A 21,293-nucleotide genomic window follows, 5' to 3' on the forward strand; every position below is an offset into this window, starting at 1 on the left:
CTTTAAACAACTAAGCAACGAGTATAAATCCATTAACAAGACTAATTCTTTTATATCCAAAGCTGCTCTAATAACTTCATGGCTAGTTTCTTTCATTTATCTTTCTAAACCATTCTTCCACTTAGCAGCTTTTTCAGGTGTCCAAGATGAACATCCAATGAAGATGGATGTCCAAGATGTCCCAAATGAAGCCAAAGCGCCATGAACAACTGGCCAATGATTGCTTAATGCAATTCAGATATGTGTGCATAATGGTCAAATTTCAATTATTTAGGAACCAGCTATTCATTTTATGGATCATGTGGACTCATTCTGTTTCTCCTGTTCATTTTTTCTTCAAAAGTGAGTCCACTACGGAGGGAGGAAAAAAAGTGGTAGCTGACCCTATAAAGGCTATCATTTGTTACTAGCTTGAGTTTAACTGGCTAGCCATTTGTCAGTTAAAAACTATTTACTACTATTACTGGAAGTTTTAATTCAGAGGTGTAAAAACAGGTATCCTTTGTATAGGATATGACCTGAGAACACATTCTAAGTTTAGCTTGTACCACGCTAAAAAAACACATGTAATCCAGCATTTATTTAAAAATCAGACATCAAAAAAAAAAAAAAACCTGCAAAAAAATTAAAAAATTAAAAAAAATAAAAAAATTAAAAAAATAAAAAATAAACATCAGACATCACATGAAAAGCTACATTTGCAGCTCCCCCCATCCCCCCAATCTCCAAATGAAAAGATATGGAAGTAGCTGGCCAAACTGCCATACAGAAACTATAGACTAGGGGAGGGGAGTGGCTCTCCCTGTTCGATGGGACAAGGGCTATAGTCCTCACTGTTTGTGCTTGTCACTAACACCAAGGACAGATGTCAGTAGCCATTCATCATCAATGTTTATCTTTTTTTTTTTAATTATTGAGAATATTTCTTTGGACTCATGACTACCAGAAGTGAAAAATGAAAAATATGCCTAAAGTTTCATGTGTTTTTAGAACATATGAAAATGAATAATAATATTACATGTTCAATATGCAAGTAAAATAGGTCTCTGTCAAAGACTACAGCTTAAGATGCCATTATAAAACAAACCACAAAAAGATCTGAAGAGTGTTATAGCCCAGAAATCTATCAGAATTTTTGAGTGTTTGATCCATGCTGTAATTCATATAAGAAGATACAATTTTTGTGACATCTAAAAGTATATTGAAGCTTTCATATCACCATTTTTATGTTCCTTTAATTAACAACCGTATAGGTTATCTGAAAATTTTGACATGTCATTTGTTGCCAAGTTCTAAGAATGTTTTACAGAGAAAAGAAACTTCTATTGAAGTATTTATTAAATTTCTAAAATCAGAAACCACAATTACTCTGAATTTTATTTTTCTAATGCCATATTTTATTAAAAGATTTTTTTCTATTCTGACAAGTAAATCTAGTATCTAGATAAAATAATTTTACTAACAGCATGTCTGTGTTTTAAAGCTACTCCTGGTATTAATATAAAGTAATAAACATGAAACTATTTTAATACTGCTTATTTAGAAAATGTGCGTGAAAAATATTACAGTATACCATTACATGTTGTTTTCGTTTTTGGTATTAACATGGGTAACCCTTCAAAAACTTGTCCCATATAATAAATTAGAACATTCTATATTTTTGAAACACTGTGATTTAATGTTGGCTAATTATTAATTTTACTTGTCACTTATGAATTCTTTGCTCAAAATTTTTCTGAATATTTTTGGTCTGTGCTATAGTAATGATTATTTTTAATCTTCCCCCAGAGATAAAGCAAGTTTTCAATTTTGTTTACCATTCTCATTGCTATAGTTCATCAGCATGCCACAAAAGACAGTCAAGAGCTTCTCATTGGCGGGATCTGTTATACTGCACAGTGACCTTAAATGGTCAATTACAATCTGTGCACCACCTGCTTGGTCAACTGCACTTCTGCCCTCATCTGTAAAACAAAGAGTTAAATTAAAAATAAAAGAAAAAAGAAATGTACCTTACAATTTCAAATATAAAACATAACATTGTTATTCCTTATTTAGTGAGTAAGTAGAAAATAAACCTAGGCTGGGCATTAAGTATGTCTTTTTGGAAAAACAAAACAAATAAACATGGAAATGGGGGTGGGATGGGGAAAAGAGACAATCGCTTTTTCAGAGAAAAAAAGTTTATTCTCATTGGCATCATATAGGAGCTTAAAGAACTCTGTGTCCTAGGAATGTATAACTATCTCATGTGAAAATTTTCACCTCCTCTTTCACAAATGAAAATTCTGTGTAAGAGAAAAAAAAACAGGAACTAATATTTTATAGAAAATTTTTTTCTGAGCTTGGAAACCACTAAGTATACCTATTTCAAAGTTAGTTATCAAAGAAAACCATCTAACTCACATAATAATTCTATATCACAGTAAGCATCCTTTTAATGGCATTACTATAGTCTACAAACATGCTCCTTTTCTCAATTCTTGCTATTTTGTGTTTCATTTTTCCTTATTCCCTCCATTCTAGAACATACTAGTATACTTCAACATTACAACCAGTGGTCAAAATGATGGCCAGACATACCTTCTGTTATGTATACATAAATATTATATAGAACAGATGTCATTTAATGATTGGAATATATAAAGAGCTTTAGAATACTTTCTAACCCCTGAATGTAGGAATGGAAAGAGATGAAAGAAAGTATCTGTCTTTCTAAACCTGACTTTCCTCATATAAAAGATACATGACAGCCATAAGTATGAGCCACATACGTGATTTAAATTTACTAGTAGCCATATGAAAAAAAACCAAAAACATGTAAAAAATTAATTTTAATGATCTATTTTATTAAACCCAATAAAACATGATCCCAACATGCAGTCATTATTTTAAACTGTCTTTTTTTGTGATAAATCTTTGAAATCTGAGTGTGCTTTACACTTACAGTCACATGTGAATTCAGACTAGCCACACTTCACAATTGTTTAATAGCCAAATCTGGCTCATGGCCACCATTCTGGACAAGGCAGCTACTGAAGCATAGTACAAAAGTTCAGTAAAAGAAATGGCTCACAAGGGTATTATAACCACTAAGTAAATGAAAGATTTTCATCTTTCTAATAAGAAAACTGAAACTAAGGTCATATCTTTATAATTGTTCCTGAATCATATTAGACAATGAAAATATATATCAGTTCTTATAGTATACACACACACACACACACCCTTATATAGCACGGCCTCATAAATATTTGCTTGATAACTTTGAAAAATTTTCAGGAAATCCATACTAAAGTGAAATAACGTATTTTTGTCCACTTAGCATTGTTGTGTTGTTACACAGTTGCAGAATGGGAACCTATGCTCATCAGCTAATAAGATCACAGAAAACTCCGAATTGTTAAAGTAACTAGTCAGATAAGCCAGTCAAGAACACTGGTCATAACCCATTTTGAAATTTAACACCCAAAGTTTCACTGTCCAATAACATAAATGTAAATTATCTCAATTGTTGGGCAATTTGTATAGGTATGATATCAGAGAAAAGTGAACATTATGATTATAAATCTAAATGTTCAGACCTTAAACAATATAAATATACAATACATGCCATACCTAAAATGTGAAGCTCAAATAGTCTTTGATCCAGATTGCTGATTAAATATGGGCATTCAAAATACAAATCACACAGGCTTAGGACTTAGAAATCTTAAGAAAACTGCTAAACTAAGCCTTAAATTCATATCCTAGGAAACTAAGACTTAGAAACTTTGTGGAGCCTATTTGTAGTGAATTTTAAAAGTGAAGCTGGCTTCCTAACACCAGTTAACTACCTGGGGTGCCTGGGTGGCTCAGTCAGTTAAATGTCTGCCTTTGGTTCAGGTCATGATATCGGGGTCCTAGAATCAAGCCCCCGCCTCAGGCTCCCTGCTCAATGGAGAGTCTGCTTCTCCCTCAGTCCTCCCCACAACTCATGTTCTCACTCTTTTTCTTTCTAATAAATGAATGAAACTTAAAAAAAAAGTTAACTATTCAATATTCAAAATGTTCAATAATGCAATAAATTTCAATACAAATTTATCCAACAAATCTATTTATCAAATTTAATAATGCAGTAAAAAAGAATATAACTGCAATTAGAAGGCAAACCACATATTTATGTCTGAGAGCCACAGTGTTTTTCTTCTTTTCTTTTCTTTCCTTCTTCAGTTCCCTTCCTCCCTCCCTGCCCTGTTTTGATTATGTACAACATAGCTTTTCACTCATGTATTATCAGCAGTAGGTTACAGAACATAAACTTAATCTCTGTATTAGAAATTACATTATACCAAATCTGAGAAGAAAAATAAAGCACATATAATAATAGATAATCTAAGCTAAAAAAGTATTAACCACCACTACAGGAATGTTTATGCAGTTCCTTCCCCACCCCCCTCACCCCACCTTTGACAAGTCATACAGGGAAATATGGTTAAAGATAAATTTATCAACATATTTTAAAGAATTAGAGGATGCAAAAGAATAAATGACAATGTTATATTCTATTACTCTACCAAAACCAGTGAAAGAAACAAATAATCCTAAAATTTATATGGAACCAGAAAAGACCTCGAATAGCCAAAGGAATATTGAAGAACAAAGCCAAAGTTGGTGGCATCACAATTCCGGACTTCAAGCTCTATTACAAAGCTGTCATCATCAAGACAGCATGGTACTGGCACAAAAACAGACACATAGATCAGTGGAACAGAATAGAGAGCCCAGAAATCGACCCTCAACTCTATGGCCAACTCATCTTTTACGGGTATCTTATGAATCATTCATTTACAATACACACTAGATCATCTGTCATTGCACAAGTCCATATAAATTGTTTTCCCACAATAAAGGTAGTTCTATAGTTTTATGTTACAATATTAAAATGAGTACTATTACTGTTCACTTAAAAATAATTTACAAAAGCTCCCTTATCCTAAACTTTCTTATCTCTGAAATATAGGCTGACTGTAACTCTTCTCATAATAAGTAACTCCTAACTTGAGAAGCATCCTGCACTGTCACTTCTAGAAATATATTTTAATTTCCCATAATTGTGAGTTATCCAAACACTGGTGAAAGTGCAGCCCACCAACTCTCTACGCCCTGCCTGCTACATTCTTTAATGATGACTTGTCATATGAAGGAAGTTTCTAGCACAAGTATGGTATCTCTTCACAGTAGGTAAGAGCAGAGCTATAAATCTAAAGAGATACTACACTTCCATTACTCTTCAGTAGCCAAAACCAGGAAGCAATAAAACTTGTATGTCATGGTAATTATGTCTCACAAATGAGAAAAAAAATGTTATCAAAAAAAGTTACCAAGCTGATACTCCATTATCAAGTACAAGTATAGGGTAAGGCTGAGGAAAGGACCTAAAATAACCACTGAATACAACCACTGTGACACGTAACAGTGTATTCTATTTTCAGATTTACTTGTATGTTTTCCTAACTAGGCTCTCTCTCTGTTCTGGGCAACAAATACCTAGTAAATAGTAGACGCTCAGTATTTACTGAATAAATGGGGCCTCTGCTTAAATTGCGGTAAATTATCATTCACCTGAAGGATGAATGTGAGTGAGTGAATGTGTGTGTGTGTGTGTGTGTGAGAGAGAGAGAGAGAGAGAGAGAGAGAATGAGAATGAAAATCATTTATGTGCTTTTGTCTTCACTACCACAATATGGTTATGGAATAGTTTAGCTTTGCCCGTTTTTTGAACTTTATTTGAATGTAATCACGTTGCATTTATTCTTTTGTGCCTACCTTCTTATACTCAATATTACATTTGTGAAATTTATCCATTCTTTACATGCTTCCTGATACATAATATTCATTGAATGAACCCATCTCAATTATTGGCCTATTCTTCTGATGAGTGTTACTTGGGTTGTTCCTAGGTTTGGGCTATTCTTTATAATACACAGATGGTACTGTTGGTTCACTGAATTTGCGTAACTTCCACTTTCTCCATAATGACAAACAGGTTGCCAAAGCCAGTGCACACTCCCTCAAGCAGCCATGTGAGTTCATTGCTTCAGCCCTCCACTACTACTTGGATATTATTTTATTTTCAAGATTTAGGAAATCTGGTAGGTAAGGTCAAACCTATTCCAGACTATACAAAAGCCAGGTCTTTGCTAGCATCTACTTTTCTGTACTTTCAATAAGGCAATTAATTTGGTATTGAGTGTAGATAGCATTACATGGGAAAACAAAAACAAAACCCAACCCATAACAGTTCAAGCAGAAAAGGAGAGAAAGAAACAGATAAATGCAGATAACCAGATGTTAGAATTTGAAAAAAAAAAAAAAAAAAAAAAAAAAAAAGGAAAGACAGCTAAGTAGCTAGTAAAAGGTGCCTATCAAGCCTATGTAAAGATAAGACTAGGTGCAATTCTGCAACTTTCTTACATTTATGCTTTATAGAAAAGCCGTATAATAACATCAGCAAATAAACTGTTTTTTTTTTTTTTAAGTCATTTCTATCATCACCAGATTTCCAAAAGAGAAGATATGGTCCAAGTATTTGAAAACACTGAGGAGGGAATGGTACTAGATGTAAAAGCAGCCTATAATCTGCAATAGCAAATTTTATCTAAAATTAATTTTTTACAATTTGAAAAGTCTCTATTAACATGCTGCTTCCACCTTTGTGATTTAAACATCACCTTTTTCATATTTCTTCTCAAATTCTCAGTATGAAATACAAATTTAAGAATCCATTTAAAGGGGCGCCTGGGTGGCTCAGTAGGTTGGGCCTCTGCCTTCAGCTTGGGTCATGGTCCCGGGGTCCTGCGATCAAGCCCCTCATCGGGCTTTCTGCTCGGCGGAGAGCCTGCTTCCCCCTCTCCTTCTGCCTGCCTCTCTGCCTACTTGTGATCTCTCTCTCTGTGTCAAATGAATAAATAAAATTAAAAAAAAATTCTCTAAAAAGAAAAATCCATTTAAAAACTTATACCTACATACATAATTGATACTAGTTTCCTCCCACCCTCTGATTATTTGTGTAATAAGGATCTTGGTTTCTTATGCATCCATTTGCTCAAATGTACTAGCCAAAGTAAGGATCCTTTGTGACATCAGGAGTGGTCACTGTGGTGATGACTATGATGCACACCTCAGAAAACGGTGACATGAGAAAAATATACAGTAGGAGCTGTATATTTATATATAATATGATATATATAATATATCATATAATATAGATAATATATATATCTCATCTAAATTTTGTTACAAATTACTACTGAGAAACATGAGAAAAATATGTATGTATGGAGATAGTGTTAAATAATTAGCTTTTATGTTTTAAAAGAAATTGTATCAAATAAAAAGAGTTCACCTTTACCATTCTGAAGGGCCATAGGTTTGTGACCACCTTCCTCTCTGTTTTCTATAAAAGCTTCCTGCACATAATGATCTGCAAAAGCTCATTAATGATGCTGGCTGAACACAGGCTGCACACAACACTATAGTAAGTGCTAGAGTGTTTTGTATAATTAAAAGTGGAACAGAGGATAAAGCTATAAAGGCTTTTTAAGGTTACTAATGGCAAAAATGAAAGCTAAGGCACGGAGAAGATAAATACAAATGACTTATATTGTAAATGTACTTTAGAGATATTAGGATAAGTGACCTAAGAATATAAATTATAAACTTTATTTCTTTTTCCCCTTTTTTCAACTCAGACTTTGCTTAAAGAGATCATGATTAAATACCAGCATTCTGAATTAAAACTTGGGAAATCTGAATTTTAATTCCATGTTCCCTCATTAAACACACACAAAAAAAGTAGAATGGAATAGTTTGCCCTTCATTTCATTAAGACAACAGCACTGTCTAGTATCAATTGAGAGTTCTAGTTTTGGGGGTGCCTGGGTGGCTCAGATGGTTAAGTGACTGACTGCCTTCGGCTCTGGTCATGATCTTGGAGTCCCGGGATCGAGTCCCGCATTGGGCTCCCTGCTTGGTGGGAAGTCTGCTTCTCCCTCTGAACTCTTCCCTCTCATGCTCTCTTTCTCTCTCTCTCTCAAATAAATAAATAAAATCTTAAAAAAAAAAAAAAATCTAGTTTTGGAGATTCACTTTGGAAGAGTTTTTTGGTATCTTCCCTCTCGAAACTTTTTTAGAGTATCCATGAACTTAACAAATATTAAGTCTAATCTATACACTATAACAGCTATCCAAAATGCACACTAAACAAAGAGTGGTTGATATGATAAAATCTGTTTCACATAAAACTGGTTAAAAGCTTAAAGAGGTGCGGTATAGTAACACAAGCTGTACGTCCAACTCAGTCACTAATCCATTTAATGAGATCCATTTTGAGAGTGAAATATTTCTAAAACTCCTAGAGAATGTGCTTTTAATAACAATATTTAGAAACACAGCAAGAATGAGCAAACCACACAATCTTTTCTTAAACTTTGAAAACTATAAGCCTCATAAGCATGGACAAAGTCTTAAACTGTGCTGCAGTATCTTTTCACATGTCCCTGTCACATCACCCATGAGGACCCACCCAGTCCCAACTTCCTTAAGTCCCGCCCTTTCTCAACAGCTGCATTCGTAACAGAAACCATATTTCCTGCTCCACAGAGAAAACAGAAGACACAATCTTCCTCACTTTTTCACCCTCCTTCTACTATTAGATGTAGGAGCATATGTATCCTTTTCCAAACACTTTTAGTATCCCCTGTTGTAATTTAAGTTCAGTTATAGCTAAATACAGATAAAGAAAAGAAAGAGAATTATTTTCAAAATAAGGAAAAACTTTTACTCTTTAAGTAAAGAAAGCTGTAGACATGTCATAAGCTAAGGTCTCCAAGGAGCTGAATGCAAACAACATTTAATAATTAAAACCGAGGACTAGTCCTCGTTGAGAGTGGGAATCTGAATTTGTTACCTAAAATTTGAAATGTTAACTTAAGAATTTCAATAAAGGCAGAAGTTTTTAATATTAGAAAAACTATAATATCACTGAAGTAATTTCCAGGTTGTAAGTTTTGTTATGTTTGACCATAAGAAAGCCTCTTAATATCTGTTGATGTGCTTCCTGCTCTGGGAAAGGGGGAAGCAGGGAAGAAGACTGCTGGGTTTCTTTTTAGATCTGACACTCTCTTATTCATTTCTTTTTTTTTTTTCATTTTTTTCATTTTATTTATTTTTTCAGTGTAACAGTATTCATTCTTTTTGCACAACACCCAGTGCTCCATGCAAAACGTGCCCTCCCCATTACCCACCACCTGTTCCCCCAACCTCCCACCCCTGACCCTTCAAAACCCTCAGGTTGCCCCAACCTCCCACCCCTGACCCTTCAAAACCCTCAGGTTGTTTTTCAGAGTCCATAGTCTCTTATGGTTCGCCTCCCCTCCCCAATGTCCATAGCCCGCTCCCCCTCTCCCAATCCCACCTCCCCCCAGCAACCCCCAGGAGAAGAGTAAATGAAACAAGATGGGATTGGGAGGGAGACAAACCATAAATGACTCTTAATCTCTTATTCATTTCTATTTCAACTTCTATTTCTACTCTCTGTTATGAATGCAGGCATTGCTAGTGTATGCTGTGTTTGGTTTTGTTTTTTAATGTATTAAAAAAAACCATCAAATCTTGCTATTTTAACTTTCCAATCATTAATCATTATAATTCAGGCACTTATTTTTATATTCCCCAAGTAACTATTACTAGAAACTATAAGGACTTATGGTAAATAAATGAAACATTGTTTTTACAAGCTAAGCTGGAAAGCTGAGACCTGGCTTTTTTCCTGCTGAGTTGTGAAAAATTATACTGTTAAGAAATAATAATTTTTGAAGTGCTCTTTCTTGGCAAACACAAAGGCGATTCAGAGCAGATGCTTAAAGTCAAAACAATTATAACTTAAGTCCTTACTAGTGTTAGTTTGCAAAAAGCAATGGCATTAAAAAGATGCCATGATAAAATTTATTTTAATCAAGTTCCACATTGCTTTTCTTCAAAATCCACTACTTTGCCACTTTTAAACTCTAAGAGTAAATATTTTATTATGATAGAACCTGAACACATGTAAATATATTCTGAACAAGGATTTGAGAACAATAGGCAACATAAATTAGACTCTTAAATGCAGGGATGCAAATACTATTCTGAGTCTTCTTAGTCAATATTAAACTATAACTAGAGACTAGATTTTAAATTTCAAATAGCCCATTAGCTCTCAGTGAATGCCAGCCACATGTGTTATGAAATTCAGATGTCTTAGAAAGCTAAATGAACAATATTACTGAAAATTCCCAAACTTTCCTATTACTGCACTAAGGAAATGACTGAATTGCCTAATTTTAACAGAACTCTATGTAAACAATGGTCCAAATAAGCAGCAAATGGGATAGTTTATAAATATTTTCATTAAATGTGACTTTTAAAAGGTTAGCTGCTTTTTCCCCAAATTTACCTGAATTGAAAAGGAATCAAATATCAAAATTCTTCCAAAAGTTAAATTCATGACACAAAGATTTACTCATGAGTATATTTTTAGTTTGCCTTTCAAATTCGGTAGTTTAATTTCTTACCTGTTTGAGATAATGTTACTGATTTAGGAGTATGCTTTTGAGACACAGACATTATTCCTGCTTATTATGGGTTAAATTGTGTTCCTCCAAAATATATGTTCAAGTCCTAACACCCAGGACCTCAGACTGTGACCTTATTTGGAAACAGGGTCACTGCAGATGTGAACAGATAAGATGAAGTCATGCTAGAATAAGGTGGGTCCTTAATGCAATATGGCTAGTATTCTTTCTTTTTTTAAAATTTTATTTATTTGACAGAGAGAGAGAGAGAGAAAGAGAATGTAAGTGGGCTGGCAGAGAGAGAGGGAGAAGCAGGTACTGTGCAGAGCAGAGAGCCCAATGCGGGGCTCAATCCCGTGACTCTGAAATCATGACCTGAGCCGAAGGCAGAGGCTTAACCCACTGAGTCACCCAGGTGCCCCATGGCTGGTATCAAGAGGAGAGAGATGCAGAGAGGAGAATGCCTTGGGAACATACAGAAACACAAAGGGAGAAGACAGCATGTAAAAACAAAAGAGGAGAATGGCATTTACAGCCACAAGCCAAGGAACGCCTGAGGACACCAGAAGCTAGGAAAGACAAAAAAGGCCTCTTTGCATACAGATTTCAGAGGGAGCACAGCCCCGCTGACACCCTGATTTTGGACTTATAGCCTCCCCAACTACAATACAATAAATTTCTGTTGCTTTAGGCCATCCAGTTTGTGGTATTTTATTATAGCATTCATAGAAAACTAATACACTTTTCCACATAAACAATGTGGAATATTCAAGCTTCATACCACAAAAAAAATTTGACATTTAAGTAACCCTTTACTATATATTTGTATATATTTCACTGAAATTATGATTTCACGGATCACTAACAATATATTTCAAGTATAATTAATATAAGATTTTAATTAATTGTCAGTATACATGTGCAAACTGATACTAGCACATCCAAAAGAAAATTAGTTATTTCCTCATTATTTAATCTACTGTCTTTGAAATTTTTTTCTATTTAGCATCAAAATGTTTAGAACTGGGTTTTTACCCTGTGGACTAATAGTAATGATGATGGAGAATCTGCATGGTGCTTGTGAACCAGTCTATTGTTGGAAGAGGAATAGGAATATGGAGGGAATCCCTTTGTGGTACATGCATACCACATATGGTATATGCATACTACCTTTAGGCATGCATAGATGGCTGAAGAGAAAGCCAGAACACTAACCACCCCTATCTAAGCACAGGTAAGAGGAGCCCATTACTAAGAGAGTTTGAAGACTACTGCACTGAAATAAAGTTAGCAACAGCAAAGTGTGAACCCAGTTCAACTTCTGACTAGATTGGCTGAAGCTCCAACCTATATTAACCTATGTTAACTATATTAACTGCTTACTTCTGGGGATTAAATACTGTTAATTTCAGTCTCTATACTGTTTTTCTATACACAATGTCTAGCACTCAATAAAAAAATTAAGAGATATATTAAAAAAGAGAAGAAAAAATAACCCACTATCAAAAGATAAACCAATTAGCAGAATGAGACTCATAGGTGACCTACATGTTAGAAATATCAGATAGGACCTTAAAATAACTGTGATTAATATATTAAAGGATCTAATGTAAAATGTAAATAATATTCATGAACAGATTTGGAATTTTGCTGAGAAATAGAAACTTTAGAGTTAAATGGTGATGCTACACATGAAAAACAATATTAAAGATGAAGAATTAATTCAAGAGGCTGAACAGTAGACTCAAGAAAACCAAATGACTCAGTAAATGCAGATCAAGGGAAATTATAAAAACTAAAACACAAGGAAACAAAACGAGTAAGGGGAAAACCTAAAGCACCTAAGAACTGAAAGAAAATAGCAAACAATCTAATGTAAGTGTAACTGGAATCCCAGAAGAGACAGAGAACAGGGTAGGAGAAATACTTAAAGAATGAATGCCCAAGACTTTTCTCAAAATAATGAAAGACATCCTGCTACAAATCTATGAGGTTTAGGGAATCCCAAACAAAACAAACAATAAAAACACAAAACAGTCAAGTTGCTGAAAATTTAAAAAAAAAAAGAATCTCTTGAAGGCAGCCAGGGTGAGGGGTTGGGGGTGGGAATTATTTTGGGGATAGCAAAAATAAGAAAAACAGTTGATATCCCATCTAAACTAGCCAAACTAGGAGACAATGGAATGATACCTATAAAATACTGATACAGTGCTTTAAAACTTTTTTTTTAAAAACTGTCAACCCAGAATTTTTTATCCAGTGAAAGTATCTTCAATAGTTAAGCTGAAGCAAAGAATTTTCAAACAAACAAAAGCTGAGAGAATTCACTGACAGCAAATCTGCTATGCAAAAAATGTTCACAAAAGTTTTTTAGGCAAAAGGTATACAATACTAAAAATCTGTATCTACCCATATGAAGAACACTGCAAATGACAAAAATGATAATAAATATTAAAAAGCTTTCCTCCTATATGTAAAGATAATAAACTGTCTCAAGTAAAAAGAACAATGTATTGTGGGGTTTCTAACCTGTGGAAAAACAAAATTTGTAACAATAATTGCACAAGGTGTAAGAAGGAAGAATTAGAAGTATACAGTTGTAAGGCTATTAAACTATGTGCAGTTTGATATAGTATTTGAAGGTAAACTGGTAAGTTAAAGATGTATATTGCAAACCACAGGGCAACCACTAAAAAATGTAAACAAGGTACAGCTAATAAACTAATAATGGGAAAAATAAAGATTACCTAGTTTTTCCAAAAGAAATCAGAAAAAGATGGTAGAGAGAATAAGAGTTCAAAAAAATCAGAAGACAACTAGCAAGATTTCAAGCCAAGCCAACCATACAAAAGTCACTTTAAATACATATGGTCTAAATCTCCCACTTAGAAGGTAGAGATTAGATTAGATAAAAAGCAAGATCCAACTATGCTATCTACAAATAACCCACTTTGAATATAAATGTATTCAGATAAAAAAAAATGAAGGAATGATAAAAGATTTATTAGGCAAACACTAATCAAAGGAAATTTGCATCTATACGGTCAGACATAGCAGACACAGAACAAGCAGTATTACCAGGGATAAAGTAGGACATTATACAATGTTAAGCAGACAGGACAATCCTAAATAGACCTTCAATATTTACAAAATAATAACACAGAGCTAGAGAGATTAGCACATTCAATTATAGAATAGGTGCTTATTAAATGTTAACTTAGCCTTTGCACCAGGCACAGTGGATAAAAACAGAGATTTAAGGCCTTTATTTCATAGAGTTTCTATTCCCATGAGGAAAAAAGCCGTAGTAAACAGAATAAAAGTTTCAGTACAGTTTTTACAGGGTGCTATGGAAGCACAGAGAAGGTATATGTCTTCTGGAGGAGCAGATGAAGGAAAACAAGAAAGGTGGTTTACATAAGACTTCACAGAAATTAAATGTTCATGCCCATGATAAATATAAGTGTAGTTACCTATAAATTATGAATTCATAGTAAGATTTATACAGTAAAATTAAGTGCTTTCTCTAGCTTATCTGTAATATAATTATTATTTAATAGGAGCAATAATTCTTAAAGTACTGACTAACCATATATATTACATAATCATTTTGAGGTGTTTCAAAAGTTTGACCAAATTAACATTAATTTATTCTTTATTTATCAACTTTTTGGGGGTACCTATGATTCTTCATAAACTTGAGCTATAGCTAATTCATAGTCATGGAGAAAAAAGTATGAAGGAAAATATTTAAGCAATAAACAAAATTTAGTTTTTAGAGTATAATGGAATAAGTTCGTTTTACATGAAAGGGTTAGAAAAAGGTCCATGGTCATGTTTTCCAGAATGTCTTTCAAAACACCTATTTCATATATAAAAAGAAAAAAAAAGTGTACTTCTGTGTTTAAATCCTGATTCCTTTCCTTATTTACTGAGGAAAATTTATGTAAAATAAACTACGGACTTAAAGTATATAACTGATGGGTTTCAACAGTTCTGTATACCCTAGAAACCACTAATCAATATATCAAATATTTGATCACAATCAAAAGATTCCTCAATGAGATACCACCTTACACCAGTCAGAATGGCTAAAATTAACAAGTCAGGAAATGACATCCTGGCAAGGATGCGGAGAAAGGGGAACCCTCCTACACTGTTGGTGGGAATGCAAGCTGGGGCAACCGCTCTGGAAAACAGCATGGAGGTTCCTCAGAAAGTTGAAAATAGAGCTACCCTATGACCCAGCAATCGCACTACTGGGTATTTACCCTAAAGATACAAATGGAGTGATCTGAAGGGGCACGTGCACCCCAACATTTGTATTAGCAATGTCCACAACAGCCAAACTATGGAAAGAACCTAGATGTCCATCAACAGATGAATGGATAAAGCAGATGTGGTATGTATATACAATGGAATACTATGCAGCCATCAAAAGAAATGAAATCTTGCCATTTGCAATGATGTGGATAGAACTAGAGGTTATTATGCTTAGCGAAATAGTCTATCAGTCAATCAGAAAAAGACAATTATCATATGATTCCCCTGATATGAGGAATTGAGAAGCAACGTGGGGGGTTTGGGGGGCAGGGAAGGAAAAAATGAAACAAGATGGGATTGGGAGGGAAACAAACCATAAGAGACTCTTAATCTCACAAAATAAACTGAGGGTTGCTGGGGGCAGGGGAGTATGGAGAGGGTGGTTGGGTTATGGACATTGGGGACGGTATGAGCTATGTGGAGTGCTATGAAATGTGTAAACCTGGAGATTCACAGACCTGTACCCCTGGGGCTAATAATACATTATATGTTAATAAAAAAAAATAAAAAGATTCCTCAAGTTTCTCTCTCTCTCTCTCTTTTTTTTTTTTAAGACTTTCTTTGTTAGAGAGAGTGAAATAGTCCTCAAGTCTCTTTACAAGACATCTCTCCTTCCACATCTGGCCTCAGACGAACAACTGTTTTCTGTCAGTATAGATTATTTTGCACTGTGTGTGTTTTATTAGATACATATATTAGATATTAGATATATATATTAGATATAAATACATATATTATATACATCGATTAGTGTACTATGTATTCTTTCAGGTACATATATTAGATACATATATTAGATATATTATTAGATATATTAGATATAAACATATTAGATATATTAGATATAAATACATATATTATATACATCGATTAATGTACTATGTATTCTTTCAGGTCTAATACTCTTTTAGCTCAGTTTAATGATTTGGAGATTCATCCACAGGGTCAGGTATGTAAGTGGTTTAATCTTTACTGCTAAAGTAAAGTATTCCACTGTATGGATATATGACTATTTTTTAAAGATTTTATTCTTTATCACCCTTTTATTTTTTTTTTTACTCCATTTACCTATATTGATAGACATTTGTATTGTTTCTAGTTTGGGGCTACTGTGAATACAGCTGCACTGAATGCTGACATACAAGTACTTGGGTAAATATCCAGGAATGGAATAGTTGAACCATATGGTATTTGTTTATGAGTTTATCACTATTGAACACTATTATTTAAAAGAAAAATGTGATGTGCCACTGAAAAGTTTTATTTAAGAAATTTTCAAATACTAGGGGTGCCTGGGTGGCTTAGTCATTAAGCGTCTGCCTTCAGCTCAGGTCATGATCCCATGGTCCTGGGATCGAACCCAGTGTTGGGTTCCCTGCTCAGCAGGAAGCCTGCTTCTCCCTCTCCCACTCCCCCTGCTTGTATTCCCTCTCTCACTGTGTCTCTCTCTGTCAAATAAATAAAAATCTTTAAAAAAAAAAAAGAGAAATTTTCAAATACTGTAAAAACTGACAATCTTAAAAGAAAACACAATTAAGTATTCTTGAGCATATAAGAAACACTTTAAGTGCTCATCAAACTGAAGTAAAACTCTGGCTGCTTCATAACTAGGTAAGCCTAGGGCTTCTCCTTCTCCAAAATCAATTTGGCCACTACAAAGAAGTATCAGTCCCATTCTGCAAAACTACTTTTCATGTATAACTTTTCTAATTAATTTTATAACAAATAATTATCCAAATCACAAAATGAGAAAAGTAAGTCTTGATAAGAAAAAACTCTAGAAATAATAGATATTATGTCATGACAATTCAGAAATCTGAAGAAGAAAAATACAATCATATCTTCATGCAAGAATAATAGTACTGCTCCCACTCTCAGAAATTATTAAATATTTTCACCTGGAGGCTTGGTGGTCAGTCAATCAATTTTAACATCAAATTACTTTTTAAAAAATGGCCTATGATTTTCATTCAGTAATGGCTTCCTGCAATATATACCAATCTGGAAAAAAAGACTTGGCTTATCTCCATTTCTTTCTTTTCTTTATTATAAAGCTTTATATTTATATAAATATAAAATATATAAAAATATATTTTATATTTATATTTCTTTATTATAAAGCTTTATTAAAAGCTTTATTATAATACTGACCTGATCTAATAAAGGTTAAGTGATACAAATGACATATATTAAATACTTGTTAACTGACCTATCCTATATTATGTGGAATAAAGAGAAAAAACAAAAACCTTGTATTCACTCAAATGACAAGCTGTTCAATTGAAAGAACCTGTTTCTGTGCTTTTATCTTTTTTTTTTTGATTGACTGATTTATTTATTTGACAGACGGAAATCACAAGTAGGCAGAGAGACAGGCAGAGAAAGAGGGGGAAGCAGGCTCCCCGCTGAGCAGAGAGCCCGATTCGGGGCTCAATCCCAGGACCCTGAGATCATGACCCGAGCCGATGGCAGAGGCTTTAACCCACCGAGCCACCAGGTGCCCCTGTGCTTTTATCTTCTTATCACTGCTTATTTTAAGAAGGTTTTTTAGGTCACTGAAGAACTTTCTTTGCTGCTTACTTGACACATTACTAAGGTTTTCCTGCTTATTTGACACATTACTAAGATTTCATTTAAAGCACAATATCAGAAAAAATGTTATGCTAGTGAGCTACTAAATGGAAAAGATCACTTTACATGCCAATAAATTAGAAACATTTAAAAGGGTGTATCACTGTAAAAGTTGGACAAAATAGAATTTAAAATATTTGTTAAAAATATGCAAGATGTGTATAAATTCCTTTCTGTCATTCTTTATCCCAGGAATGGAAGAATTTATTCAGGACATTAAAGACTGTATAATTTTAATTTTCATCATCTAAATACCTTATAAACAGAAGAAATAGTACAAAGCAATAGATATTTATCTGACAACCGGAAGGGGATAGCCATGTTTGTCTAATTGGTTTATTGAGAATAAAACTCTCAGATTGTCATCTGGTTTCCTTAGTTTTACTAAGAATCCTGATCAAATACAATGTCTTTCATTTCCCAGTGAATAAACAGGGAAGTTAGTATTTTAGAATTTTAGACTCATCTACATTTACAGAAAAGGACAAACATAAAGGATCATATATGATGATAAAGCATGTTTATGGACACATAATACTTTTTATATAATGTTTTCAAATTCGGGAAAACTAATGAGCTTTTTCCGTCTTCATTTGGTTTTGCTCCATCTTCTTTCAATTAGGTAGTTATTTTTGTGATTTATAAGAGATTAAACAAAATGTTGGTTTAGGATTAGCTTTGCATAAAATTCTTAGAACATATTCCTAAATCTGCAGTTCTAAGAGAAACATTAATACTAAAGCATAGATGTATTTAATGATGTATGTATTTATGAAAGTGGTAACTTCCTCAAATATAGTACTTATACAAACAATGAACCACAAACATGGATTTTAGTTCAGCACTATCCTGAAAAGTCACCTGAAGTCTGAGGCCTCAGTTTTCTTATCTATAAAACTTGGAAGGGGTGGAGTAGAAGACGTAATCCTAAAAGTCTCTTCTATTTAAAAAATTATTATTTAAAAAATTATGAATTCTAGGTGTCTTTATTCCCTAAGCTTTCTAATTTCTCATGGTTCCTTGAATCTACACCACCTACCCAACTATAATTTGAACATTTTGCTAAATGCAAGAAATCATTTGAACTTTTTGGATGTTTATCCCCAAAATGTATACAAACATAAAGATAGAGAAATCGCCCACCTGTCATTTCATCTTGCCTATCTCTCTACTAAGCACTCAGACTTATTACTGCCCCCAAGAAAGCAAAATAGGTAGCAATAACAACAAAAGTCAGAAAAACATAAAAAAAAAAAATCTGTGTTCTTTCCTGTATGAGTAAACTGCCCTAATCTCTGTCCAGCTACTCAAGCCCTAAATCTAGAAATTACTCTTGATTTCTTTTACTCTCACTCCTGATTCATCCACCACCACAAATACTTCTTGATTTCTGCTGTCCTCCATCATCCTCACTACCATAACTCTAATCCAAGTCACTATTACCTCTTGCCTGGACTACTACAAAAGCCTTATAATTGGTCTCCATGCTTTCATCTTCATTCTCAACTTCCATTCTTCTCAATCCACTTCCCATACAGCTCCAAGAATGATGGTTTTAAAATCTGAATCAGATTCCTTTTCATAAATTCCTATTATTTAGAATGACCCACAGGTTCTCTATGATCTAGGTCTTTCTTGCTTACTTCTTCCACATTTTTGCATAATACTCTTTCTGTATACAACATCTCCTTTATCTTGATCTCTTTTCTGTTCTTTAAACATACCAAGTTCTTTACTCACTTAGGGCTTTGTAATTGCTCTACTTCTAAAGGAATATTCTTCCCCTTCTCTTCAAGTAGTTCATTCTCATTTTGCACACCTCAACTCAAAGAACATCCTAAAGACAACTTTCTTCACCTTCTGATGCACTCCATTTCATCATCTTGTTTATTCCTTTGATATCAATGACCACAATCGGTAAATATATTCCTTTTGTAGTATTTACTTGTTTATTACTTATTTCCTCCTATGCAAGCCCTACAAGGATAGGGACTTCTTGCTCTTATTTTCTCTTCCTCATCACTGGCACAGTGTCCTGAATACAGTGGGCTCAATCAATATTTGTTGATTAAAGTACCTGGGGGTGGTGTGTGTGTTACACACACACACACACATACATACATAAATGAAAAAATACAAAGACATAGAGTAAAAATTTCCAGCGATTTACTCATTATCACTACTGGAATAAAAACACTCAAATCATATGACCCATGGTGTATGTAGTGAGACTTTGTATAGGCAGGAACATAAATATATATCTTCAATGACATAAAAGCATGTTTCTAATTCTAATATGGATTAGTAGAGATAAATCTTTTCCCATGTCATATAGAAGGCTGATTAAAAGGACGGTTCAGCAGGTTAAAATTTTGTTTATTCAAATGTATTTTAAACATTCAAATGAAAAATGTGAACCCATCGATATCTTCTCTGAAATTTAGAAAGCAACTTATAAATGAACCAGGTGCAGGTAAAATGCATGGAAGATTAGATATAAAAGTAAAAGCTACAGGGACGCCGGGGTGTCTCAGTTGTTAAGCATCTGCCGTTGGCTCTGGTCACGATCCCAGGGGGATTGAGTCCCACATCGGGCTCCCTGCTCAGTGGGGGAGCCTGCTTCTACCTCTCCCACTCCCCCTGCTTGTGTTCCCTCTCCATCTGGGTCTCCCCTCTCCATCAAATAAATAAATAAAACCTTAAAAAAAAATAAAAGCTACAAATACTACATCAGTGAAATTACAAAAATGAGTCATGAAGAAAAAACCACCATGATTGTTAAATACTCATACATCAAAAAAGAAGCATAAACGTCTGTAATTTTGTGGCATAGTACTATATTCAAGGTCTTAAAATTTTGTTTTTATGCAGGTAAATTTAAAATAAATTTGCATATTTACAGGTATAATGCAGGATCAGGAGGAAAGCACTAGTTCCACAGATGCTGTTTAAAATTAGGTCACAACATGTAATTTGATGGACACAGCTTTGGTGTGCCTGATGATAACCGTATTAATTTCTACAGCTCAATAGATTTCTCACATTAGTCAAAACTGCTTGATAATTCTTTTTTCAAAAGGTCCTTATATAACAGAACATCGATAAATCACCATACCTTTGCTCAAAAAATTGCTGAAATTACTCTTTTTATATTTCTATATTATTGTTTTACTAGCAAAAGGCTGAATATCTGCATATTATAACTTATAAAATAATTTATCAAACTCAATTATTTCCATAATATGACTTCTGAACAGCCTTCAAGTTATAATATAAGTAACTGAATGTTCCACTTTGTAAGTCCAAACCACTCAAGATCAAAATTCAATTTCATTCCAATTATTTTACATATAAAAGAGGCTTTTGTATTAAACTATTTCATACTTTTAAGTAATTATGCTAGATCATGGAAATGTATGTGTCTATGTGCACATATGTATTTATAGTTGCAATTTAAAACTTAACTTGAACTGATAACTGCAGTTTCTCAAAAGGTACACACATTTATTCCACCCAGCAAGAAGAATGTGAGTTATTCACCTTCAAATAGTTATCTACCTTTTATATTCCCTCACAGCCAAAGGAAATATCCACAACATGTAGCAGGGACAACTGATTAAAAACCGAAAGTTCTTAATATTTCAGCTCATTTACAAAGAAGAAAAACAGAAAAATTAAATCATAATTAAGAAGAGCAGAGGATAATATGTGTTAACAGGGTTTCTATAAGCAGACTGAAAATTT

The 21,293-nt window shown here is 33.7% G+C and overlaps 1 protein-coding gene across 4 annotated transcripts in view; it reads right to left on the reverse strand.

Moving 5' to 3' along the window:
• Window positions 1-21,293, reverse strand: part of RAP1GDS1 (Rap1 GTPase-GDP dissociation stimulator 1) — a 155,945-nt gene that overhangs the window by 51,557 nt on the left and 83,095 nt on the right. For 3 of the 4 annotated variants that reach the window (XM_045998132.1, XM_045998131.1, XM_045998130.1), the window contains exon 5: window positions 1,818-1,964. The exons of the other annotated variant lie outside the window; for it this stretch is intronic. In XM_045998132.1, coding sequence (XP_045854088.1) covers window positions 1,818-1,964 — 147 coding nt within the window. The remainder of the gene's footprint in view (window positions 1-1,817; window positions 1,965-21,293) is intronic. 4 annotated transcript variants of the gene reach the window in all.

The sequence above is a fragment of the Meles meles genome, chromosome 2 (assembly GCF_922984935.1).
Source record: "Meles meles chromosome 2, mMelMel3.1 paternal haplotype, whole genome shotgun sequence".
NCBI lineage: Eukaryota > Metazoa > Chordata > Mammalia > Carnivora > Mustelidae > Meles > Meles meles.